The sequence below is a fragment of the Ranitomeya imitator genome, chromosome 5, assembly GCF_032444005.1.
Source record: "Ranitomeya imitator isolate aRanImi1 chromosome 5, aRanImi1.pri, whole genome shotgun sequence".
NCBI classification, from domain to species: domain Eukaryota; kingdom Metazoa; phylum Chordata; class Amphibia; order Anura; family Dendrobatidae; genus Ranitomeya; species Ranitomeya imitator.
In genome coordinates this window covers 132,867,801-132,895,239 of record NC_091286.1, presented here as the reverse complement: position 1 = coordinate 132,895,239, position 27,439 = coordinate 132,867,801, and the positions used below count along the sequence as shown (strand labels likewise).

The following is a 27,439-nucleotide window of genomic DNA, read 5'->3' as shown; positions in this document are numbered from 1 at the left end:
CTGAGTGCAGAGATTGACCACGGAGGCCGAGTATGATACATCCTTTCATTTTTTTTTCTGCCACAGTAATTAAAAATACACCATAAATAACTAATCTGTACATTTAATTATTTAAAACATCATCAGATATTGTGCTAATAATAATATTTTTACCTTAAAATGTTCGGCTGTAAATCCCAAATCTTTTGCTCTTATTTGCTGTGGATAATGTGTGAGCTCCAAGTCTTTCAATGCCCTGGGTAGTTCATATTCATTACTAAAGTTCTGCATCACTTTGAGTACCGCTCTTACTATTTGTGTAGCCTGACCCATAAACCGATAGCTTTCCTGTATAAAGCAATAATTGAAAAGGAATTATTATAGTGACCCCAATTTGTCAAAATGTCTATTAAACTTGAAGATATTTTAAATTGTTGACAAAAACAAAATATAAAAAATGTATGAATTTTATATATATATATATATATATATATATATATACAGTACAGACCAAAAGTTTGGACACACCTTCTCATTTAACCCCTTTCTGACATCGGACGTACTATCCCGTCGAGGTGGGGTGGGCCCCCATGACCACGGACGGGATAGTACGTCCAGCGCGATCGGCGGCGCTCACGGGGGGAGCGCGGCCGATCGCGGCCGGGTGTCAGCTGCCTATCGCAGCTGACATCCGGCACTATGTGCTGGGAGCGGTCACGGACCGCCCCCGGCACATTAACCCCTGGCACACCGCGATCAAAGATGATCGCGATGTGCCGGCGGTGCAGGGAAGCATCGCGCAGGGAGGGGGCTCCCTGTGGGCTTCCCTGAGCCCCCCGCAGCAACGCGATGTGATCGCGTTGCTGCGAGGGACTTACCTCCCTCCCTGCTTGCTCCAGGCCCGGATCCAAGATGGCCGCGGATCCGGGTCCTGCAGGGAGGGAGGTGGCTTCACAGAGCCTGCTCAGAGCAGGCACTGTGAAGCAGCCTGCACTGCTATCAGATCGGTGATCTGACAGAGTGCTGTGCAAACTGTCAGATCATCGATCTGTGATGTCCCCCCTGGGACAAAGTAAAAAAGTTAAAAAAATTTTTTCCAAATGTGTAAAAAAAAATAAAAAAATATATTCCTAAATAATGAAAAAAAAAAAAATATTATTCCCATAAATACATTTCTTTATCTAAATAAATAAAAAAAAACAATAAAAGTACATATATTTAATATCGCCGCGTCCGTAACGGCCCGACTTATAAAACTGGCCCACTAGTTAACCTCTTCAGTAAACACCGTAAGAAAAAAAAAAAAAACGAGGCAAAAAACGACGCTTTATTATCATACCACCGATCAAAAAGTGGAATAACACGCGATCAAAAGGACAGATATAAATAACCATGGTACCGCTGAAAGCGTCATCTTGTCCCGCAAAAAACGAGCCGCCATACAGCATCATCAGCAAAAAAATAAAAAAGTTATAGTCCTGAGAATAAAGCGATGCCAAAATAATTATTTTTTCTATAAAATAGTTTTTATCGTATAAAAGCGCCAAAACATAAAAAAATGATAAAAATGAGGTGTCGCTGTAATCATACTGACCCGAAGAATAAAACTGCTTTATCAATTTTACCAAACGCAGAACGGTATAAACGCCTCCCCCAAAAGAAATTCATGAATAGCTGGTTTTTGGTCATTATGTCTCACAAAAATCGGAATAAAAAGCGATCAAAAAATGTCACGTGCCCGAAAATGTTACCAATAAAAACGTCAACTCGTCCCGCAAAAAACAAGACCTCACATGACTCTGTGGACCAAAATATGGAAAATATATAGCTCTCAAAATGTGGTAACGCAAAAAATATTTTTTGCAATAAAAAGCGTCTTTCATTGTGTGACGGCTGCCAATCATAAAAATCCGCTAAAAAAACCACTATAAAAGTAAATCAAACCCCCCTTCATCACCCCCTTAGTTTGGGCAAAATTAAAAAAATGTATTTATTTCCATTTTCCCATTAGGGCTAGGACTAGGGTTAGGGCTAGGGTTAGGGCTAGGGTTAGGGCTAGGGTTAGGGCTAGGATTAGGGTTAGGGCTAGGGTTAGGGCTAGGGTTAGGGCTAGGGTTAGGGTTAGGGCTAGGGTTAGGGCTAGGGTTAGGGCTAGGGTTAGGGCTAGGGTTAGGGTTAGGGCTAGGGCTAGGGTTAGGGCTAGGGTTAGGGTTAGGGCTAGGGCTAGGGTCAGGGCTAGAGTTAGGGCTAGGGTTAGGGCTAGGGTTAGGGCTAGGGCTACAGTTTGGGTTGGGGCTAAAGTTACAGTTAGGGTTTAGATTACATTTACAGTTGGGAATAGGGTTGGGATTAGGGTTAGGGGTGTGTCAGGGTTAGAGGTGTGGTTAGGATTACCGTTGGAATTAGGGTTAGGGGAGTGTTTGGATTAGGGTTTCAGTTACAATTGGGGGGTTTCCACTGTTTAGGCACATCAGGGGCTCTCCAAAAGCGTCACGGCGTCCGATCTCGATTCCAGCCAATTCTGCATTGAAAAAGTAAAACAGTGCTTCTTCCCTTCCGAGCTCGCCCGTGTGCCCAAACAGGGGTTTACCCCAACATATGGGGTATCAGCGTACTCAGGACAAATAGGACAACAACTGTTGGGGTCCAATTTCTCCTGTTACCCTTGGGAAAATACAAAACTGGGGGCTAAAAATTAATTTTTGTGAAAAAAAAAAGATTTTTTATTTTTACGGCTCTGTGTTATAAACTGTAGTGAAACACTTGGGGGTTCAAAGTTCTCACAACACATCTAGATAAGTTCCCTGGGGGGTCTAGTTTCCAATATGGGGTCACTTGTGGGGGGTTTCTACTGTTTAGGTACATTAGGGGTTCTGCAAATGCAACATGGCGTCCCATCTCAATTCCTGTCAATTTTGCATTGAAAAGTCAAACGGCGCTCCTTCCCTTCCGAGCTCTCCCATCCGCCCAAACAGTGGTTTACCCCCACATATGGGGTATCAGCATACTCAGGACAAATTGTACAACAACTTTTGGGGTCCAATTTCTTCTCTTACCCTTGAAAAAATTTGGGGCGAAAAGATAATTTTTGTGAAAAAATATGATTTTTTATTTTTACGGTTTTACATTATAAACTTCTGTGAAGCACTTGGTGGGTCAAAGAGCTCACCACACCTCTAGATAAGTTCCTTAGGGGGTCTACTTTCCAAAATGGTGTCACTTGTGGGGGGTTTCAATGTTTAGGCACATCAGGGGCTCTCCAAACGAAACATGGCGTCCCATCTCAATTCCAGTGAATTTTGCATTGAAAAGTCAAATGGCGCTCCTTCGCTTCCGAGCTGTGCCATGCGCCCAAACAGTGGTTTACCCCCACATGTGGGGTATTGGCGTACTCAGGACAAATTGTACAACAATGTTTGGGGTCCATTTTCTCCTGTTACCCTTGGTAAAATAAAACAAATTGGAGCTGAATTAAATTTTTTGTGAAAAAAAGTTAAATGTTCATTTTTATTTAAACATTCAAAAAATTCCTGTGAAGCACCAGAAGGGTTATTAAACTTCTTGAATGTGGTTTTGAGCACCTTGAGGGGTGTAGTTTTTAGAATGGTGTCACACTTGGGTATTTTCTATCATATAGACCCCTCAAAATGACTTCAAATGAGATGTGGTCCCTAAAAAAAAATGGTGTTGTAGAAATGACAAATTGCTGGTCAACTTTTCACCCTTATAACTCCCTAACAAAAAAAAATTTTGTTTCCAAAATTGTGCTGATGTAAAGTAGACATGTGGGAAATGTTACTTATTAAGTATTTTGTGTGACATATCTCTGTGATTTAATTGCATAAAAATTCAAAGTTGGAAAATTGCAAAATTTTCATAATTTTCGCCAAATTTCCGTTTTTTTCACAAATAAACGCAGGTACTATCAAAGAATTTTTACCATTGTCATGAAGTACAATATGTCACGAGAAAACAATGTCAGATTCACTGGGATCCGTTGAAGCGTTCCAGAGTTATAACCTCATAAAGGGACAGTGGTCAGAATTGTAAAAATTGGCCGGGTCATTAACGTGCAAACCACCCTTGGGGGTAAAGGGGTTAAAGATTTTTCTGTATTTTTATGACTATGAAAATTGTACATTCACACTGAAGCCATCAAAACTATGAATTAACACATGTGGAATTATATACTTAACAAAAAAGTGTGAAACAACTGAAATTATGTCTTATATTCTAGGTTCTTCAAAGTAGCCACCTTTTGCTTTGATGACTGCTTTGCACACTCTTGGCATTCTCTTGATGAGCTTCAAGAGGTAGTCACCGGGACTGGTTTTCACCTCACAGGTGTGCCCTGTCAGGTTTAATAAGTGGGATTTCTTGCCTTATAAATGGGGCTGGGACCATCAGTTGTGTTGTGCAGAAGTCTGGTGGATACACAGCTGATAGTCCTACTGAATTGACTGTTAGAATTTGTATTATGGCAAGAAAAAAGCAGCTAAGTAAAGAAAAACGAGTGGCCATAATTACTTTAAGAAATGAAGGTCAGTCAGTCCGAAAAAATTGGGAAAACTTTGAAAATGTCCCCAAGTGCAGTTGCAAAAACCATGAAGCGCTACAAAGAAACTGGCTCACATGAGGACCGCCCCAGGAAAGGAAGACCAAGAGTCACCTCTGCTTCTGAGGATAAGTTTATCCGATTCACCAGCCTCAGAAATAGCAGGTTAACAGCAGCTCAGATTAGAGACCAGGTCAATGCCACACGGAGTTCTAGCAGCAGACACATCTCTACAACAACTGTTAACAGGAGACTTTGTGCAGCAGGCCTTCATGGTAAAATAGCTGCTAGGAAACCACTGCTAAGGACAGGCAACAAGCTAAAGAACACAAGGAATGGACATAAGACCAGTGGAAATCCGTGCTTTGGTCTGGTGAGTCCAAATTTGAGATCTTTGGTTCCAACCACCGTGTCTTTGTGCGACGCAGAAAAGGTGAACGGATGGACTCTACATGCCTGGTTCCCACCGTGAAGCATGGAGGAAGAGGTGTGATGGTGTGGGGGTGCTTTGCTTGTGACACTGTTGGGGATTTATTCAAAATTGAAGGCATACTGAACCAGCATGGCTACCACAGCATCTTGCGGCGGCATGCTATTCCATCCGCTTTGCGTTTAGTTGGACCATCATTTATTTTTCAACAGGACAATGACCCCAAACACACCTCCAGGCTGTGTAAGGGCTATTTGACCAAGAAGGAGAGTGATGGGGTGCTACGCCAGATGACCTGGCCTCCAGTCACCAGACCTGAACCCAATCGAGATGGTTTGGGGTGAGCTGGACCACAGAGTGAAGGCAAAAGGGCCAACAAGTGCTAAGCATCTCTAGGAACTCCCCTCAAGATTGTTGGAAGACCATTCCCGGTGACTACCTCTTGAAGCTCATTAAGAGAATGCCAAGAATGTGCAAAGCAGTCATCAAAGCAAAAGGTGGCTACTTTGAAGAACCTAGACTATAAGACATAATTTCAGTTGTTTCACACTTTTTTGTTAAGTATATAATTCCACATGTGTTAATTCATAGTTTTGATGCCTTCAGTGTGAATGTACAATTTTCATAGTCATGAAAAATCTCTAAATGAGAAGGTGTGTCCAAACTTTTGGTCTGTACTGTATATACACACATGTATAAATATACAGTATGTACTATATACATACACACACAATATTGATTTCTGAACTGTTTCTGAGATAAAACATTAGTATTGTTGTTTCTAAATGATTATGAACTTGTTTTCTATGCATTATTTGAGGTATGAAAGTACTGTTTGTTTGCTTTTTTTTAAAAAATTTTGACCATTTTTCCTTTTAAGCAAAAAAAAAAACCAAATTTATTGCCTGGAAATTCGGAGACATGTTGTCAGACGTTTATAAAATAAATTAACAATTTATGTTTTCCTCTAAAATCTACCAATAAAGAGAAAAATCAGACAAACTGAACATTTTGCAGTGGCCTCTTAATTTTTGACAGAGCTGTATACATACACACACACACAAATAAATAGACCCATACATGAGTACATATATCACAATGTGTACAATACAGTATATATGTCGCAACTTCTAGCTTGCCAGAGATTTAGTAGGTGACCTTAGTTACTTCTTACCCATATTACTTGGGGACTTACTGTTTGATACCTTGCTGGTTAATTTCATATAAATCTCACATAAAAGGATTATCCACTACTTACACAACCCCTTCTTAAATGAAATAGGGGGGAAATTAAAACATCATAAAATAATCACCTTCCGCTTCTGCAGACACTTCTTCACTATTTACTCAAACTTCCATTGGACGATCGCAGTAGTTACCACACCATGCTAACTCATGTCTGTACTCAGCCAAGCCACACAAGAAATCCCACTCCGCTATCACTAGGCTCTACTAAGTCAATGTGCCTGCTTCCTAATCTGGCTCTGCTGTTCCAATGTGCTATCCGCACACTTAGCTCTGCTACACCAAGGTACCGTACTTGTTCGCTAACCAAACTCTGCTGTTCCAAAGTGCCAGTCCGTATACCCTCATCCGCAGTTCCACATGGTTCCATGTGCCATTTGGTTTTCCTGCTCTGCTGTATCTCTGCACCAGTGTTAAGCTATCTATTTAGATGTATGGCTTAGCGAATCCACCTCACTAGAAGAGGCATAACAATATTATTCTCACCCAAGAAACAATATTCTTATCAAGATTCTCTTTTATGATATACTGGAATATGCAGTGCAAATAGGCATAATGTCAAACATAGGGGCAGACCTGTAACTATAGAGCCTGCTATGAGGCCCATCATTGTATGAGAGCCTGCGATTCCAGGCAGGTAAGACAAGCAGATGTGCGCACGTCACTGCCCGGTCCTCCTCCAGTGCTGTACGCTATCAAACTTCCCACTCATCACTGCTGTGCACAAGTGCTGTCATGTTTGGCAGCATTGCAGGTGGGCCTGGGAATGATGAGAATGGTCAGCGCTAAAGAGGGTCTGATATTGCCACACTAAATATCGGGGCAGGTGGGTTGTTAGACAGGGCAGCACAACAAGATGGCATAGCGATAATGAGCAGTGAGGGTGGGGGATGTCATTCAAAAGTTGGGGGAGATGGGCCCATTCAAAAGTTTTATGGAGCAGTGGTTCTTCTACTTACGATCCTCTCCCTGTAAAATATAAATTGTACAGAAGCTATACTATGTTGAGATTTGGAAGAGTGTGCAAAGCAGTCATCAAAGCAAAAGGTGGCTACTTTGAAGAACCTAGAATATAAGACATAATTTCAGTTGTTTCCCACTTTTTTGTTAAGTATATAATTCCACATGTGTTAATTCATAGTTTTGATGCCTTCAGTGTGAATGTACAATTTTCATAGTCATGAAAATACAGAAAAATCTTTAAATGAGAAGGTGTGTCCAAACTTTTGGTCTGTACTGTATATATATATATATATATTCTATCTATATTATTCTAACCTGTCAGCGTGATTATACTGTAAACCGCTTTTAATCTATCTATCTATCTATCTATCTATCTATGTGTGTGTGTTTTGAAGAATATTTCATTTGAAAAACAACGTGTAAATGACACAGAGAATTGCTGTATGTAAAAGCTCATGTTAAAATCACATTGCAATTGGATAGCAATCGCACTACATTCTGATATAAATTGGATGCTATGACTGAAAAATCGGATTATACTCGCATAAAAAATGCATTACACTTGCATGACACTTTCATTACACTCGTCTGACTCTCCTGCATCAAAACCGGACAATTTTAAAATCGCTAGTGTGACTCCAGCCTTAAGGCTACAGTCCCACAATGAGTTTTTGATGTTGCAGATTTTATGCACCATTTCAGCCCTTATTTAGTAAATTAGGTTTTTTGCGCTTTTTTCGTGCATTTTTGAGTGCATTATGTCACATGTGTTTTTATTGCGTTTATGAAGCAGCATTTTTTTGTCTCTTGTTGATATGTCATGTTTAACCCCTCAACAACTGCTGATATGCCTTTTAACGGCGGCAGTTAAGGGTACTTATTCCTCCGTCAATTTTTAAATGCGCTGAGAAATAAGAATATAGTGCCCCCCAGGGATAGCTGAGACCCTGGAGAATATGATCAAGGCCATCTTTTTAACGTTCCATGTCACGTGATTGGCGTTGTTCACTGAATAACGGCAATCACAAAAAAAAGTCTGATTTAACATTAATTTCTTTCTCCTCTGATATGATATAACATATCAGAGAAGAGAGAAATGGGGTCCCCCGACCCCCACCAATACCTCCGCCATCCCGCCGGTTCCTCCCAATCCATCCGTCAGTTGTCCGTGTCATCTTCCTTGAAAATATAAGTTGGACGCATGTACAGTGCACCTGTCGAGATCTGCTGGCCAGTACCTGGCAACAATAGCAAATTCTTCCAATTGGTTCCTATTATTCACTGTGATAGACCCTATCAAAATAAAAAAATAGTAAACCAAATCCCCCTTTGTCACCCCCTTAGATAAAAATCATAAAGTAACTTTTTTTTTATTTTTTCAATTCTTTGCAGTTAGGGTTGAGGTTAGGATTAGTGTTAGAGTTGGGGTTGTGTCACGGTTGGGGCAGTTGTTTTAGGGTTAGGGTTGTGTTAGGGATAGGTTTGTGTTAGGGTTGGGGTTTGGATTAGGGTTGTGTTAGAGTTAGAGTTAGAATTGGGGGTTTTTCAAAAGTAAAAAAGAAGCCTAAATATAATATGTCTAAGTTTAACCCCTTTCTGCCATATGATGTACTATCCCGTCGAGGTGGGGTGGGCCCGTATGACCACCGACGGGATAGTACGTCATACGTGATCGGCCGCGCTCACGGGGGGAGCGCAGCCGATCGCGGCCGGGTGTCAGCTGCCTATCGCAGCTGACATCCGGCACTATGTGCCAGGAGCGGTCACGGACCGCCCCCGGCACATTAACCCCCGGCACACCGCGATCAAACATGATCGCGGTGTGCCGGCGGTGCAGGGAAGCATCGCGCAGGGAGGGGGCTCCCTGCGGGCTTCCCTGAGACCCCCACAGCAACGCGATGTGATCGCGTTGCTGCGAGGGTCTCCTACCTTCCTTCCTGCAGCAGGCCCAGATCCAATATGGCTGCGGCATCCGGGTCCTGCAGGGAGGGAGGTGGCTTACCAAGTGCCTGCTCAGAGGGGGGGTTTCTACTGTTTAGGTACATTAGGGGCTCTGCAAACGCAATGTGACACCTGCAGACCATTCCATCTAAGTCTGCATTCCAAATGGCGCTCCTTCCCTTCTGAGCCCTCCCATGCGTCCAAACGGTGGTTGCCCCCCACATATGGGGTATCAGCGCACTCAGGACAAATTGGAAAACAAATTTTGAGGTCCAATTTCTCCTGTTACCCTCGGGAAAATACAAAACTGGGGGGGCTAAAAAATAATTTTTGTGAAAAAAAAATTTTGTTTTATTTTTACGGCTCTGCATTATAAACTTCTGTGAAGCCCTTGGTGGGTCAAAGCGCTCGCCACACATCTAGATAAGTTCCTTAGGGGGTCTACTTTCCAAAATAGTGTCACTTGTGGGGAGTTTCAATGTTTAGGTACATCAGTGGCTCTCCAAACGCAACATGGCGTCCCATCTCAATTCCTGTCAATTTTGCATTGAAAAGTCAAACGGCGCTCCTTCCCTTCTGAGCTTTCCCATGCGCCCAAACAGTGGTTTACCCCCACATATGGGCTATCAGCATACTCAGGACAAATTGTACAACAACTTTTGGGGTCCAATTTCTTCTCTTACCCTTGAGAAAATAAAACATTGGGGGCGAAAAGATAATTTTTGTGAAAAAATATGATTTTTTATTTTTACGGTTCTGCATTATAAACTTCTGTAAAGCACTTGGTGGGTCAAAGTGCTCACCACACCTCTGGATAAGTTCCTTAGGGGGTCTACTTTCCAAAATGGTGTCACTTGTAGGGGGTTTCAATGTTTAGGCACATCAGGGGCTCTCCAAATGCAACATGGTGTCCCATCTCGATTCCAGTGAATTTTGCATTGAAAAGTCAAATGGCGCTCCTTCGCTTCCGAGCTCTGTCATGCGCCTAAACAGTGGTTTACCCCCACACATGGGGTATCGGTGTACTCAGAACAAATTGTACAACAACTTTTGGGGTCCATTTTCTCCTGTTACCCTTGGTAAAATAAAACAAATTGGAGCTGAAGTAAATTTTTTTGTGAAAAAAAGTTAAATGTTCATTTTAATTTAAACTTTCCAAAAATTCCTGTGAAGCACCAGAAGGGTTACTAAACTTCTTGAATATGGTTTTGAGCACCTTGAGGGGTGCAGTTTTTAGAATGGTGTCACACTTGGGTATTTTCTATCATATAGACCCCTCAAAATGACTTCAAATGAGATGTGGTCCCTAAAAAAAAAAATGGTGTTGCAGAAATGACAAATTGCTGGTCAACTTTTAACCCTTATAACTCCCTAACAATAAAAAATTTGGTTCCAAAATTGTGCTGATGTAAAGTAGACATGTGGGAAATGTTAATTATTAAGTATTTTGTGTGACATATCTCTGTGATTTAATTGCATAAAAATTCAAAGTTGGAAAATTGCAAAATTTTCAAAATTTTCGCCAAATTTCCATTTTTTTCACAAATAATCGCAGGTAATATCAAATAAATTTTACCACTATCATGAAGTGCAATATGTCATGATAAAATAATGTCAGAATCACTGGGATCCGTTGAAGCGTTCCAGAGTTATAACCTCATAAATGAACAGTGGTCAGAATTGTAAAAATTGGCCCGGTCATAAACGTGCAAACCACCCTTGGGGGTAAAGGGGTTAAATACAATATGAAGCCAGCCCCTTAATAACATTATGTCACTGTTCTATCTTACTGAATAATAACACTATCCCCTCTTAATAACATTAATTTCTCCATTGTGCCCTTTAATCTACTATATAATTGTCTAAGGGTCACTTCCGTCTTTCTGTCTGTCCTTCTGTCTGTCACGGATATTCATTGGTCGCGGCCTCTGTCTGTCATGGAAATCCATGTCGCTGATTGGTCGTGGCAAAACAGCCATGACCAATCAGCGACGGGCACAGTCTGGAAGAAAATGGCCGCTCCTTCCTCCCCGCAGTCACTGCCCAGCGCCCTCATACTCCCCTCCGGTCAGCGGTCACACAGGGTTAATGGCAGCGTTGACCACGGTGTAACGCACTTGGTTAACGCTGCCATTAACCCTGTGTGACCAACTTTTTACTATTCATGCTGCCTATGCAGCATGAATAGTAAAAATATCTAATGTTAAAAATAATTTAAAAAAATAAAAAATAGTTACATACTCACCCTTGGTTGGCCCCCGGATCTAAGCGACTGGTTACAGATGCTCCTCGCGATGCCCCGGTAACCGCTCCATGCATTGCGGTCTCACGAGATGATGAAGTGCGGTCTCGCGAGACCGCTACGTCATCATCTTGCGAGACTGCAATGCACTCTTTAGATCGGAGTGCGCGACGAGCATCGGTAACCGGCCGCTTCGATCCGAAAGGTATGTAACTATTTTTTATTTTAATTATTTTTTTAACAGGGATATGGTGCATACTACGTGACTAGCCAATATACTATGTGACTGGGCAGTATACTACGTGGCTCTGTGCTGTATACTACATGACAGGGCAATATACTACGTGACTGTGCTGTATACTACGTGGCTCTGTGCTGTATACTACATGACTGGGCAATATACTATATGGCTGGGCAATATACTATGTGGCTGGGCAATATACTATGTGGCTGGGCAATATACTATGTGGCTGGGCAATATACTTTGTGGCTGGGCAATATACTTTGTGGCTGGGCAGTATACTACGTGGCTGGGCAATATACTATGTGGTTGTGCAGTATACTACGTGACTACATGTCTGTGCTGTATACTACATGGCTCTGTGCTGTATACTACGTGACTGGGCAATATACTATGTGGCTGGGCAATATACTATGTGGCTGGGCAGTATACTACGTAACTACGTGTCTGTGCTGTATACTACATGGCTCTGTGCTGTATACTACGTCACTGGGCAATATACTATGTGGCTGAGCAATATACTATGTGGCTGGGCAATATACTACGTGGCTGGGCAATATACTACGTGGTTGGGCAATATACTACGTGGCTGGGCAATATACTACGTGGTTAGGCAATATACTACATGGACATGCATATTCTAGAATACCCGATGCGTTAGAATCGGGCCACCATCTAGTAAAATTAATATGTCACTATGCCCCCTAACTCAAATTAATATGCCACTGTGTCTCCTTAATAAAGTGATTATGATACTGTGACCCTTATTACCATCCATATGCCATTGGACCCCTTAATACATTATACCACTGTGCCTCTTTCATATAATTAATATGTCACGGTGCCCCTTAGTAAGACCTTTCACTAGTTTGAGCAGGTTAAACAGGCCACATCATGGAATAATGACTGCAGAACTGAGGAAAACTTTTTTATTTTTTAAGTTATCCTCTCCTCATTGCAGACATAGATTAGGGAAAATAAGTATTTGATACACTGCTGATTTTGCAAGTTTTCCCACCTACAAGGAATGGAGAGGTCTGTAATTTGGTAATTTGTATCGTAGGTACACTTCAACTGTGAGAGACAGAATCTAAAAATAAAACCCAGAATATCACATTGTATGATTTTTAAATAAATAAAAAGCATTTTATTGCATGAAATAAGTATAACCTACCAACCAGCAAGAATTCTGGCTCTCACAGACCTTTTAGTTTTTCTTTAAGAAGCCCTCCTACTCTGCACTTATTATTAGCTATATTAAATGCACCTGTTTGAACTTGTTACCTGTCCACACACTCAATCAATCACACTCCAACCTCTCCACCATGGCCAAGACTAAAGAGCTGTCTAAGGACACAAGGGACAAAATTGTACACCTGCATAATGCTTTGATGAGCTACAGGAATATGGGCAAGAAGCTTGGTGAGAAGGCAACAACTGTTGGTGCAATTATAAGAAAATGGAAGAATCACAAGATCACTGTCAATCTTAATTTGTCTGGGCTCCATGCAAGATCTCGCCTCGTGGGGTAAGGATGATTCTGATACAGATCAGGAATCAGCCCAGAACTACACGGGAGGACCTGGTCAATGAGCTGAAGAGAGGTGGGACCCAGTCTCAAACATTATATTATGCTGTCTTGGATTAAAATCCTGCAAAATCATGCAGGGCATGCAAGTTTCCCCTGCTCACGTTAGAATATATCTAGGTCCATTTGAGGTTTGCTAATGACCATCTGGATGAACAAGAGATGGCATGGGAGAAGGTCATGAGGTCAGATGAGACTAAAATAGAATTTTTTGGTATCACCTCAACTCGAAGTGTATGGAGAAAGAAGAAGGATGATTTCAACCACAAGAACACATCCCAACAGTGAGGCATGGTGGCGGAAACATCATACTTTGGGGATGCTTTTCTGCAAAAGGGACAGGATGATTGCTCCATATTTAAGGAAGGATGAATGGGGTCATGCATTGCCAGATTTTGGCCAACAACCTCCTCCTTCCAGTAAGAACATTAAAGATGGGTCTTCTAGCATGACAATGACCCAAAATACACAGCCAGGACAACTAAGCAGTGGCTCTGTAAGAAGCATTTCAAGGTCCTGGAGTGGCCTAGCCAGTCTCCAGATCTGAACCCAATAGAAAATCTTTGGAGGGAGATGAAACTCAATGTTGCCGAGCAACAGCCCCAAAACATAAAATATCTGGAGAAGATCTGTATGGAGGAGTACGCAAAAATCCCTGCTGCAGTGTGTGCAAACTTCGTCAAGAACTGTAGGAAACATCTGACCTCTGTAATTCCAAACAAAGGTTTCTGTATCAAATATTAAGTTCTGTTTTTCTATTGTATCAAATACTTATTTAATGCAATAAAATGCAACTTTTATTTTATAAAAATCATATAATGTGATTTTCTGGATTCTTTTTAGATTCTGTCTCTCACAGTTGAAGTGTCCCTACGATAAAAATTAGACCTTTCCATTCTTTGTGGGTGGGACAACTTGCAAAATCGGCAGTGCGTCAATTACTTATTTTCCCCACTGTATTTGCTTTTAGAATTTAGGGTATCATTTATGTTACAGTTCAGAAATTTATTCCTGGGGACATATATTTCTTCTGCATGAGTTTGACCGATAATAAGCAGGCAGCATTATGCAGGGGAGAAAAAATCCTGCATCCTGTCCTCACTGATCTCTGCAGTGTCTGTGTAGAGATACAGCACAACTGAGTTACTTATCATGACAAACCTTTCCAGGTTTCATCTCACAGTTCTGTCAGCTTTGTGCTAATTTGTGAATATTTAAAAGTGTACATGGAGTTTATTATACTTATCAGTTTGTCAGATGGTTTATACAAAAATGGACAATGTTATTTTTCACCTGCAATCCCACTGACTATATCACGCCAATGCTATAAAAATGTATGAGATTCTGTAATATGATGCATAATTGGAATACAATGTTCTCAGACAATGATATAATGATGTTTCTATTGATGTAGATTTAAAAAAAAAACAAGGACATAAAAGAAAACTAGCAAACTCTAAAAAATTCTACAAATTCTCCATTAACGATGCAGAAATACAATAAGAATATCACAAATATAGAGTAGTTCTCTAGTTTCCATGGGAACATGTACCTTGTCAAGATTTGGCATAACAGTTTCCTCATCACCAAAGACAAATGGCACTGTACTACACAGGTGGATATGGTGCCCTAAGGGTGAACTTGCAGTGAAGCGTAAGACATGACGCCTGCAATGAAGACAGATAAAAGTATTGTCTAATAAAGGATTTAAAGCACAATGTCACATAGAACAATCTAATAAAGATCTACTAAAATAACCTTTCATAAAAATAGTATAAAAATGACTTCTTAAATGGAAAACGAAGTTTTAATCTCTTGGCACTGAGACTCTTTGTGCCCTGGGCTCTCTGAATGCTTCTCAGCTCCTTCCTCCAGATCTTGAGTGACAGTTGTAGCATCGAATCAGGAGCCTACTACAGCTCTACCTAGAGAGAAGAGGGGAGGGATTGGGAAGCATTTGGTGCAGAAACCCCAGCACCAGCAGGATTAAAACTTGGATCTCTTGATCGATACTATGCACATACATATTTTCAGCCCCTATTCTCATCACCTATATAGCGCTAACAACAATTATGAGGGATCAGAACTGCTAACAGAATCCCCCAAAACTTGCATAAACTTTTCTCCCTTGAGAGTAACTGAAATTCCATTAGGTCAGCCTCTCAGCACATCATCATTCCTTCACTTAGGAATGGCAATCTGATATTATCAGGATCAAATTATATATAAATACAGTGCTCAGCATAAGTGAGTACACCCTCTTTTAAAAGTAACATTTTCCAAAATTTTGACAAGACTGAATTTCGTAGAGTTTTTTTAACTCATAAGATGAAAGTAAGATCAATCATAAAACTTTAATTACAAAATCTTCAGTTTTACTCAAAAATGAATACACTTCACATAAAAAACTACTACAACTAGTATTTTATATGACCTCCGTGATTTTTAAGGACAGCACCAATCCTAGGCCTGGAATGAACAAATTAGCGACATATTGCAACATCTATCTTTTTGCATTCTTCAAGAAAGATCTCTTGTAGATCCTAGATTCTGGATGGAGAGTGAAACTCAACTTGTGGCTCAGGTCAGGAGACATACTTGGCCACTGAATCACTTTCACCCTGCTCTTTTTCATAAATGCAACAGTAGCTTAAGAAGTGTGTTTCAATATAAAGCAGTACATCTGTGAGTTCATGATACCATCATTAAATGAAGCTCCCCAACACCAGCAGCATTCATGCAGCTCCACATAAGGACACTGCTGTGACCATATTTTATTGTAGGCATCATACATTTAGAAAAAAAAATGCATGTCTACTAAGGGCTCGGAGTGATGGTAGCATCTCCTCTTTCAATATAGAGCAGTACATCTGTGAATTCAAACCATCAATGAAATATAACTTTCCGACACCAGCCTCACATAAACATGCTAAAACCATCATGTTTCATTATAGGCATTATGGATTTTTCTACCAAAGGTTGAAAACTGCAATCAAATTAGTTGCTATGGACAATTGTACATATGAAATTAGCGAGAATACAAACCCAGGAGGCAGGCTTATCATAGCAGCCTTGGTCACAAAAGTATGGAGTTTTAATATAACTGGTCCATTCAGGAGACTTTTCCAAGAAAACTGTTCTGCAGTTAATATGCCCCTCTGAGATCCAGCATCCTGCTTCACTGTAACGACACACAGACAAGATCTGCTAAAACAATAAACTCTACGTGCAGCAGTGTACAATTTCAGGCAGTTTTCTGAACTATACCAGCATGGTAGCGCTGCAGCATTTGGTATAAAAATCTAGCAACGCTATCCCCAATATTTCTTTTGTGTCCTTTTCTGTATAATAGTGAAAAGGAACATTTTCAGAGATCACAGTCTGGGGGTGATAGCATGGTTAGTGTGATATTCATTATGTAAATTAGGGGGCAGGTCAGTGAGGTCTGCATTATGAATATCTAATCGGAGAAGTGTAGTGTGTATCTGTTAATGTACCGTATATACTCGAGTTTATACTCGACCCGAGTATAAGTCAAGGCACCTAATTTTGCCACGGAAAACTGGGTAAGCTTACTGACTCAAGTATAAGCCGGATATGTATTGTCACCTTATCCCTGTCCTGCTATGCGTGGCTCCCCCGTCACTGTCCTAGTATGCGTGGCTACCCCCTTCGCTGTCTTGGTATGTGGCTCCCCAGTCCTGTTCTGCTATGTGGCCCCCCCCGTTTGTACTGGGATCCGTGGCTCCCCTGTCCTGTCCTTGTCCTAGTATGTGTGTCTCCTCTGTCCTGTCCTGGTATGTGTGGCTCCCCTCATCCTGTCCTGCTATGTGTGGCTCCCCCGTCCTGTCCTTGTCCTGGTATGTGTGGCTCCCCCGTCCTGTCCTGCTATGTGTGGCTCCCGCCCGTCCTGTCCTGGTATGTGTGGCTCCCCCTGTTGTATGCATGGCTCCTCCGGTCCCACATGGCTCAGCCCCATCCCATCGTTGTATGCATGGCTCACACCCGCTCCGTCCTACTCACCCTCCTCACGCCATTGGTGCATCTCCTTTGCTGAGCGGTCACGTTGTACTGCTCATTAATGTTATGTATATGCGTTCCACGCCCATGGGAGTGGAGACACATGCATATTCATTACCTTAATGAGCGGTACCACGTGACCGCTCAGCACAGGAAGAGCTGCCGGCGCCAGGACTGAGATGCAGGGACAGAGATGCAGCGACAGCATGAGGAGGGTGAATATGATGTCTTCTGTTAGCCGGCTCCTGCCGCAGCTCCGCCGCTCCCCCGCCGGCTTTCTGGACAATGACTCATGTATAAGCCGAGGGGGCATTTTTAGCACATAAAAATGTGCTGAAAATCTTGGTTTATACACAAGTATATATGATACTCACCTACTGTCACCTTCTCCGGGATCCAGTGTCTCTCTGCTCCTCAATGACGTCTCTACTCTTCAGACTCTCTGGATGCCTCTATGCTCCATGCGTGAACCGGAAGTCTCTTTTACAATGATGCACCATAGGCAGTAGGTGAGTATATTAACACATACACACTACACTAAATGCACATATACACAGATTTTGTAAAAAAAAAAAACGTTTTCATGGGAGGGCTTCTTTAAGTGCTTCCACTACTTCTGATAAAATGACACCAATTTCAGACTAAAATATCTGAATCTTAGAACACAGTCATATACAGGTCCTTCTCAAAAAATTAGCATATAGTGTTAAATTTCATTATTTACCATAATGTAATGATTACAATTAAACTTTCATATATTATAGATTCATTATCCACCAACTGAAATTTGTCAGGTCTTTTATTGTTTTAATACTGATGATTTTGGCATACAACTCCTGATAACCCAAAAAACCTGTCTCAATAAATTAGCATATTTCACCCATCCAATCAAATAAAAGTGTTTTTTAATAACAAACAAAAAAACCAACAAATAATAATGTTCAGTTATGCACTCAATACTTGGTCGGGAATCCTTTGGCAGAAATGACTGCTTCAATGCGGCGTGGCATGGAGGCAATCAGCCTGTGACACTGCTGAGATGTTATGGAGGCCCAGGATGCTTCAATAGCGGCCTTAAGCTCATCCAGAGTGTTGGGTCTTGCGTCTCTCAACTTTCTCTTCACAATATCCCACAGATTCTCTATGGGGTTCAGGTCAGTAGAGTTGGCAGGCCAATTGAGCACAGTAATACCATGGTCAGTAAACCATTTACCAGTGGTTTTGGCACTGTGAGCAGGTGCCAGGTCGTGCTGAAAAATGAAATCTTCATCTCCATAAAGCATTTCAGCCGATGGAAGCATGAAGTGCTCCAAAATCTCCTGATAGCTAGCTGCATTGACCCTGCCCTTGATGAAACACAGTGGACCAACACCAGCAGCTGACATGGCACCCCACACCATCACTGACTGTGGGTACTTGACACTGGACTTCAGGCATTTTGGCATTTCCTTCTCCCCAGTCTTCCTCCAGACTCTGGCACCTTGATTTCCGAATGACATGCAAAATTTGCTTTCATCAGAAAAAAGTACTTGGGACCACTTAGCAACAGTCCAGTGCTGCTTCTCTGTAGCCCAGGTCAGGCGCCTCTGCCGCTGTTTATGGTTCAAAAGTGGCTTTACCTGGGGAATGCGGCACCTGTAGCCCATTTCCTGCACACGCCTGTGCACGGTGGCTCTGGATGTTTCCACACCAGACTCAGTCCACTGCTTCCTCAGGTTCCCCAAGGTCTGGAATCGGTCCTTCTCCACAATCTTCCTCAGGGTCCGGTCTCCTCTTCTCGTTGTACAGCGTTTTCTGCCACATTGTTTCCTTCCAACAGACTTACCATTGAGGTGCCTTGATACAGCACTCTGGGAACAGCCTATTTGTTGAGAAATTTCTTTCTGGGTCTTACCCTCTTGCTTGAGGGTGTCAATGATGGCCTTCTTGACATCTGTCAGGTCGCTAGTCTTACCCATGATGGGGGTTTTGAGTAATGAACCAGGCAGGGAGTTTATAAAAGCCTCAGGTATCTTTTGCATGTGTTTAGAGTTAATTAGTTGATTCAGAAGATTAGGGTAATAGGTCGTTTAGAGAACCTTTTCTTGATATGCTAATTTATTGAGACAGGTTTTTTGGGTTATCAGGAGTTGTATGCCAAAATCATCAGTATTAAAACAATAAAAGACCTGACAAATTTCAGTTGGTGGATAAAGAATCTATTATATATGAAAGTTTAATTGTAATCATTACATTATGGTAAATAATGAAATTTAACACTATATGCTAATTTTTTGAGAAGGACCTGTAAGATTACATAAATCCGCAAAAAGTAGTATGACACCTAAGACAGCAATTGTGCAATATTTTGCACATACTGCACAGTTTGGAGAGTTAAGTAGCTTTTATGTACAATATAGAGTTGAATCATTTTATTACTTGACTACCATAGGAGACTCAAGTGCTTTCCACCAAATATCAACCATTAGCATAGGAAACTCTGAATGTGTGAGATTTTGATCCATGAAATTGGACATGTCTCTTATCTTCTTTTTTAGCATACATTCAGTCCACAAATAAACAAGAACACATGAATTTCACCGGAGACAATAATGAGTACATGTATTCTACTGGTAAAAAACACAGAACGTATATGTGAAGCATGGACGAATCATTTGGTTAGCCTAACAAATCATTTTAACCATTAAACTAGCACAATTATCAAAAAACCGAATGGTGTGAAATACTGGAGCAATAAAGGGTATCCAGAAAACAGACTCACCAAATGAATCTCCCCAGCGTGTCAGTGCTGAGAAGCTTACTAACATTTCTGTAGGCCTCAGGTTATCAACACATAAGAAATAGGTTCCTCTATCTCGATCATCTGTTGTCTGTGTAGTTAAAAAATAAAATTAAAACATTTGCCGAACTCCTAAATTATCCAAGACTCAATAATAGTTATCTTTAATGACTTATTTATGTTTTACAATTTGGCCAAACAAGTCAGGAATTATTTCACAGACTCCTCATCTGTTAGCAATGTAGACATCTGAAGGTGTTAAATACAAAGCTGAAATGACATGAGCATTTGCAATAGTCAAGCGCCTATTCCATCCTAAATAATTCATTGTATGAAGGATTACTGTTGACATAAGAGACAAGAGGCACGAGGGTGGAAAAGTTTGACAAAGTCTCAGGAGCAGCACTGTTTTCCCTGTCACTTTGTCCTCTCTTCCTGCCCTTCATCACTTGCAATCAATAATTTAAGCTATTTAGTTATTTATAGCCCTTTCACGCTTTACTATTGTATTCACTCAACAGATGGAGAAGGTTTTCATAGACAACTTTCTACTTAAGGAAGTCTTGTGCCACTTACATTGTAATAACATTTTGTAAAGAGATGTTAAGTTCATGCAATTTATAGAAAATGTCGAAATAATTCTATAATACATCCAAACATCTCGGGAGGTGAACAAATCTAATAATGCAAATCTTTATAATGAGTTCAAAGCCAAGAGAATTAACCAGGAAAGTGGGTTAGAAAGATCTGCTAAATGGAAGACTAAATATAACGAGGTTAACAAGGTGTACTCAGCTTGTCATCCGTTTTATTCTAGGATCAGTAATTGCTCGCCCATTAAAGACTTCATTTTATTAGGTTGATCCATTATTGTAACACAAAGAATATTTATGAGAAAACCCGATTGTTTGATGTAAGATCTTTCCACATAGGTTTAATTAGAATCACTTCACTCACTTCATTCATTCTACAAATCTACAATGCAGAAGCAGAAGAGGCTAGAAAAACAACTGGATCAGAATAATTCCGGCTATATGATCATGAAATCAACAGAATCTTAAAGGGGTTGTAAAGCCTTAAACTACAAATCTGCAGTCACTCTACGTGACTGCAGACTTGTGAATCCTCACAATAGGTGCACTGTGTGCTGTGAGGATTCTCCGATGCCGGCATCTGTACATTCTTAATCAGTAGATTAAAAGTTTGGAGGTCCCCATGCACATTAAACATTCAGCTGATGTTTGGCTAATGTGCACAGGGGGCCTTAAATTTAAAGAAGAATAAAAGGGAATCGGTCACGAGGTTGTTGTTACCGCATCAAATGTTCGTGAAGAGACACTAATTCCAGGGATATGTCACTTACTTTACTGGGTGCTGTATTTTTTATTTAAAACTGTTTTACAGTGGGTATGGAAAGCATTCAGACCCCTTTAAATTTTTCACTCTGTTTCATTACAGCCATTTGGTAAATTAAAAAAAGTCCATTTTTTTTATCACTAATGTACACTCTGCACCCCATCTTGACTGAAAAAAATTTTTTGAAATTTTTGCAAATTTAATAAAAAAGAAAAACTGAAATATCACATGGTCATAAGTATTCAGACCCTTTGATCAGACACTCATATTTAAGTCACATGCTGTACATTTCCTTGTGATCCTCCTTGAGATGATTCTACTCCTTTATTGGAGTTCAGCTGTGTTTAATTAAACGAACAGGACTTGATTTGGAAAGGCACACACCTGTCTATATAAGACCTCACATTGCATGTCAGACCAAATGAGAATCATGAGGTCAAAGGAACTGGCCTAGGAGCTCAGAGACAGAATTATGGCAAGGCACAGATCTGGCCAAGGTTACAACAGAATTTCTGCCGTACTAAAGGTTCCTAAGAGCACAGTGTCCTCCATAATCCTTAAATGGAAGAAGTTTGGAACCACCAGAAGTCTTCCTAGACCTGGCCATCCAGAAAAAAATGAGCAATTGTGGGAGAAAAGCCTCGGTGAGAAAAATAAAGAATAAACCCAAGATCACTGTGGCTGAACTCCAGAGATGTAGTAGGGAGATGGGAGAAAGTTCCATAAAGTCAACTATCACTGCAGTCCTCCACCAGGCCTTTATGGCAGAGTGGCCCGACGGAAACCTCTCTTCAGTGCAGGACATATGAAAGCCTGCATAGAGTTTGCTAAAAAAAAGACATGAAGGACTCCCAGACTATGAGAAATAAGATTCTCTAGTCTGATGAGATAAAGATAGACCTTTTTGGTGATAATTCTAAGCGGTATGTGTGGAGAAAGCAAGGCACAGCTCATCACCTGCCCAATACAATCCCAACAGTGAAACATGGTGGTGGCAGCATCATGCTATGAGGGTGTCACCCAAAGAGGGAAATGTCAGATTTAGGGAGGTTAGTAGATGGCGGGAGCAGAAGAAGTTCAGTTTTGGAGAGGTTGAGTTTCAGATAGAGAGCGGACATGATGTTGGAGACTGCAGACAGACAGTCAGTGGCGTTCTGTAGTACAGCGGGGTAAGGTCAGGGGATGACGTGTATAGTTGTGTGTCATCAGCATAAAGATGATACTGAAAGCCAAATCTGCTGATGGTCTGTCTAATTGGGCCTGTGTAGAGGGAGAAGAGAAGGGGGCCAAGGACTGAGCCCTGAGGTACCCCGATAGTGAGAGGAAGAGGAGAGGAAGTAGAGCCGGAGAACAGAACACTGAAGGAGCGGTCAGAAAGGTAGGAAGAGAACCAGGAGAGAGCAGTGTCCCTAATGCCTAGTGACTGAAGCCTAGAGAGTAGGAGAGGGTGGTCAACAGTGTCGAAAGCTGCAGAAAGGTCGAGAAGAATGAGCAGAGAGTGGCCACCGTTACGTTTTGCTGTCAGAAGGTCATTGGTCACTTTGATGAGTGCAGTTTCAGTTGAATGTAGGGGGCAGAAACCGGACTGTGAAGGGTCTAGGAGGGAGTGAGTGGAGAGGTAATGGGTAAGGCGGGAGTATATCAGGCGCTCCAAGAGTTTAGAGATGAAGGGGAGATTGGAGACTGGTCTGTAGTTATTTGGGCAGGATGGGTCAAGAACGGGTTTCTTTAGTAATGGAGTAATGATAGAGTGTTTGAAGGAGGAGGGGAAAATGCCAGAGGTTAGAGATTAAAGATTGTAGTTAGGTGAGTTGTGACGGCTGGAGAGAGAGACTGGAGGAGGTGTAAGGGAATGGGGTCGGTGGTGCATGTAGTCGGACGAGAAGAAGAGAGGAGCCTGGAGACTTTTTCTTCTGTGATGGGATCGAATGTGGAGAGTGAGCCAGGGGAAATGCAGGGAGGGATGGGAGTCACTGAACTTGGTGATTGGGAGCGGATTTCCTGACGGATATTCAAAAGCGCATGAAGAGAAGGACAGCACCACAGCAATTGTGAAAAAACAGCTCCCGTATTTATTCTGCCATCTGCAACGTTTCGGTCCGTGGATCTTTTTCAAGCATAGTGAAAAGACAATACAACCACCATTATATACCCAAACCCATTAATTAACTAGCAACCAATGGTGTGGCTCTATACACCTGAAAAAAATTACATCATAGTGCAACATACATATACAAATATAAAAACAGTCCCACATTGCCAGCCCCTGTATATACTAACCGCTAACATAGTCCAACTACCTCTGATCGCTCGCCGCTATTACATCATACTCATAAATCCCCAATAAGTCCCCAAAGTCCACAATGTAAACAAATATCGCTCGCACCAATCCGGGTACTGCATCCACGATCGTCATGGCATTGTGGGCGTGTTCAAAACAGGAGCAGTCCAATCAGCTCCTAAATCTCAAATAATGTGGTCGCCCTATGCCCAACATGCAGCGCTCCTCACCGCGCTAGTTCATAGGCTGCTGGTCCACATATCAGTAATAAACAAACAACGCCCACTCTTGTCCAATGGTGCACATTGTATTGCGCATGTCCGTGACATCATCCCTGTCTATAGCTCATATGCGCATGTCGCAGTCCCGGACTCCAGCACAGTCAGCACACTGAGTCCATTTAGTCGACAACTGCGCATGACAGAGGAATTCTCCATAGATCTCTTCATGACAGATGGCTCCAGTGAGCGGTCACATAGCGCTATAATCACGGAATCCAACATAGTCAGCACACTGAGTCTATTTAATCGGCAACTGCGCCTGACAAAATAATGCTCCATAAACTTCTTCATGATAGATGGCTCCAGTGAGCGGTCAGTTTTGGGGCCGTGTTAGGGGCTGGCGGCGCTACATCGACGACATCTTCCTGGTTTGGGATGGTGACTATGATGAGCTCGTGCAATTCCACCTTTTTTTGAATAACATCTACCCTGGGTTGGTTTTCTCGATGGAGTGCTCTCAGACTAGGATGCAATTTCTGGATACATGCGTCTATAAGAGTGAAGGGCTTTTACATACTGACCTGTTTGTCAAAAAGACAGACAGGAATAATGTCTTACATTTTTCCAGTGAACATCCACGGAGAATGGTGGAGTCCCTCCCATGGAGCCAACTCCTAAGAGTCAGGAGGATTGTCTCGAGTGACTCTCTTATAGACTTGAGGCTTAATGAGATGTGCCAAAAATTTCTGGTGAGAGGATATCCTAAGGAAGACCTGGATACATTCAAAATAAAAGCATTGTCTAAAGGAAGAGATGAGCTCCTTACTCCCAAGGTTGCCATAGAATCTAATAAGAGGATACCATTTGTGACAGCATTTAATGGTCTGAGTGGCCAGATCTCAGATGTGATTCGAAGGCACTGGCCACTTCTGGGTAGGGGACATGACAATGTGAGTGAGTTTCAATCGCCCCCACTATTCTCGTATAGGAGAAATAGAAATTTGAAGGATGAGCTGGTGGTGTCTGATTTGGGCAGCTCAAGGAGGGATCCAGAGACTACTTTAAGCCGTCCGAGCCTGGGTAATTTTCCCTGTCTCGAATGTGCAAGCTGCAATAACTTAGTTAAAGGGGCATGTTTTTATCATCCCCACACTGGAAAAAAGTATATGATATGGAAACGGTATACATGCAGAAGTAGTTTTGTGGTCTACATCCTTAGCTGCCCGTGTGGTCTCTACTATGTAGGGGAGACCACAATGAAGGTCAAAGCGAGAATTTCAAAGCATAAAAGTACTATTAGAACAAATTTGATTGACGTTCCAGTACCTAGGCACTTCCATGAGTTAGGGCATTCGGTTAATCAGCTAAGATACCGAGTCATAGATGATGTACCTATGCCAAGATGGGGTGGCGATCGGAATTCTCTTTTGAAGAGAAAAGAATTGAAATGGATCTATGAGCTTGATACTCTTTCTACAAAAGGCTTAAATATTGATTATCAACAAAGTTGTCTCCTGTAGGGTCCTTTTGGGCCTTTGTGGTACCTCATCGGTGTATTATTGTTTTTAATTCTATTATATACTGTTTATATTGTTTTTTGTTAGGGGTGGTCTCATTAATGGTTGCCTTTTAGCTCTGTCCTATACAGTGGGGCAAAAAAGTATTTAGTCAGTCAGCAATAGTGCAAGTTCCACCACTTAAAAAGATGAGAGGCGTCTGGAATTTACATCATAGGTAGACCTCAACTATGGGAGACAAACTGAGAAAAAAAAATCCAGAAAATCACATTGTCTGTTTTTTTATCATTTTTTTTGCATATTATGGTGGAAAATAAGTATTTGGTCAGAAACAAAATTTCATCTCAATACTTTGTAATATATCCTTTGTTGGCAATGACAGAGGTCAAACGTTTTCTGTAAGTCTTCACAAGGTTGCCATACACTGTTGTTGGTATGTTGGCCCATTCCTCCATGCAGATCTCCTCTAGAGCAGTGATGTTTTTGGCTTTTCGCTTGGCAACATGGACTTTCAACTCCCTCCAAAGGTTTTCTATAGAGTTGAGATCTGGAGACTGGCTAGGCTACTCCAGGACCTTGAAATGCTTCTTACGAAGCCACTCCTTCGTTGCCCTGGCGGTGTGCTTTGGATCATTGTCATGTTGAAAGACCCAGCCACGTTTGATCTTCAATGCCCTTGCTGATGGAAGGAGGTTTGCACTCAAAATCTCACGATACATGGCCCCATTCATTCTTTCATGTACCCGGATCAGTCGTCCTGGCCCCTTTGCAGAGAAACAGCCCCAAAGCATGATGTTTCCACCACCATGCTTTAGAGTAGGTATGGTGTTTGATGGATGCAACTCAGTATTCTTTTTCCTCCAAACACGACAAGTTGTGTTTCTACCAAACAGTTCCAGTTTGGTTTCATCAGACCATAGGACATTCTCCCAAAACTCCTCTGGATCATCCAAATCCTCTCTAGCAAACTTCAGACAGGCCCGGACATGTACTGGCTTAAGCAGTGGGACACGTCTGGCACTGCAGGATCTGAGTCCATGGTGGCGTAGTGTGTTACTTATGGTAGGCCTTGTTACATTGGTCCCAGCTCTCTGCAGTTCATTCACTAGGTCCCCCCGCGTGGTTCTGGGATTTTTGCTCACCGTTCTTGTGATCATTCTGGCCCCACGGGGTGGGATTTTGCGTGGAGCCCCAGATCGAGGGAGATTATCAGTGGTCTTGTATGTCTTCCATTTTCTAATTATTGCTCCCTCTGTTGATTTCTTCACTCCAAGCTGGTTGGCTATTGCAGATTCAGTCTTCCCAGCCTGGTGCAGGGCTACAATTTTGTTTCTGGTGTCCTTTGACAGCTCTTTGGTCTTCACCATAGTGGAGTTTGGAGTCAGACTGTTTGAGGGTGTGCACAGGTGTCTTTTTATACTGATAACAAGTTTAAACAGGTACCATTACTACAGGTAATGAGTGGAGGAAAGAGGAGACTCTTAAAGAAGAAGTTACAGGTCTGTGAGAGCCAGAAATCTTGATTGTTTGTTTCTGACCAAATACTTATTTTCCACCATAATATGCAAATAAAATATTTAAAAAACAGACAATGTGATTTTCTGGATTTTTTTTTCTCAGTTTGTCTCCCATAGTTGAGGTCTACCTATGATGTAAATTACAGACGCCTCTCATCTGTTTAAGTGGTGGAACTTGCACTATTGCTGACTGACTAAATACTTTTTTGCCCCACTGTATATACAAATGTAGCCTCTTGATCAATTTGATCTGAATATAATGTTGCTGTTCGCCTGATATCTACCTTAATCCGTTTTTCTGATAAATTGTGATTTTTTTGTCCCCTTTTTTCTGCTTGGATGTATTTTTTCCAGGATAAAAAAAAATATATCTATGGAGTTCCAAAGGTGTTTGTGCTATATGTATGTCTTTGCAAGGAGTTTTACACGTACTGAGTTTAGGATATCATGATGGTTGTTTTTTCTGTATATTTTGTCTCTCATTACAGGCCCATATGAAAAGATGTAAATATTTGAAATGACGGATTACATAATATAGGAATAGTCGATATTGAGGATAAATAT

At 41.5% G+C, this 27,439-nt stretch overlaps 1 protein-coding gene across 2 annotated transcripts in view; it reads right to left on the bottom strand.

The window, feature by feature from the left end:
* ADGB (androglobin) overlaps positions 1-27,439 on the bottom strand; it is a 591,174-nt gene that overhangs the window by 318,108 nt on the left and 245,627 nt on the right. For both annotated transcript variants that reach the window (XM_069769164.1, XM_069769163.1), the window contains exons 17-20: positions 19,966-20,074; positions 16,230-16,365; positions 14,737-14,851; positions 154-327 (exon numbers count right to left, since the gene is read on the bottom strand). In XM_069769164.1, the coding sequence (XP_069625265.1) occupies positions 154-327; positions 14,737-14,851; positions 16,230-16,365; positions 19,966-20,074 (534 nt within the window). The remainder of the gene's footprint in view (positions 1-153; positions 328-14,736; positions 14,852-16,229; positions 16,366-19,965; positions 20,075-27,439) is intronic.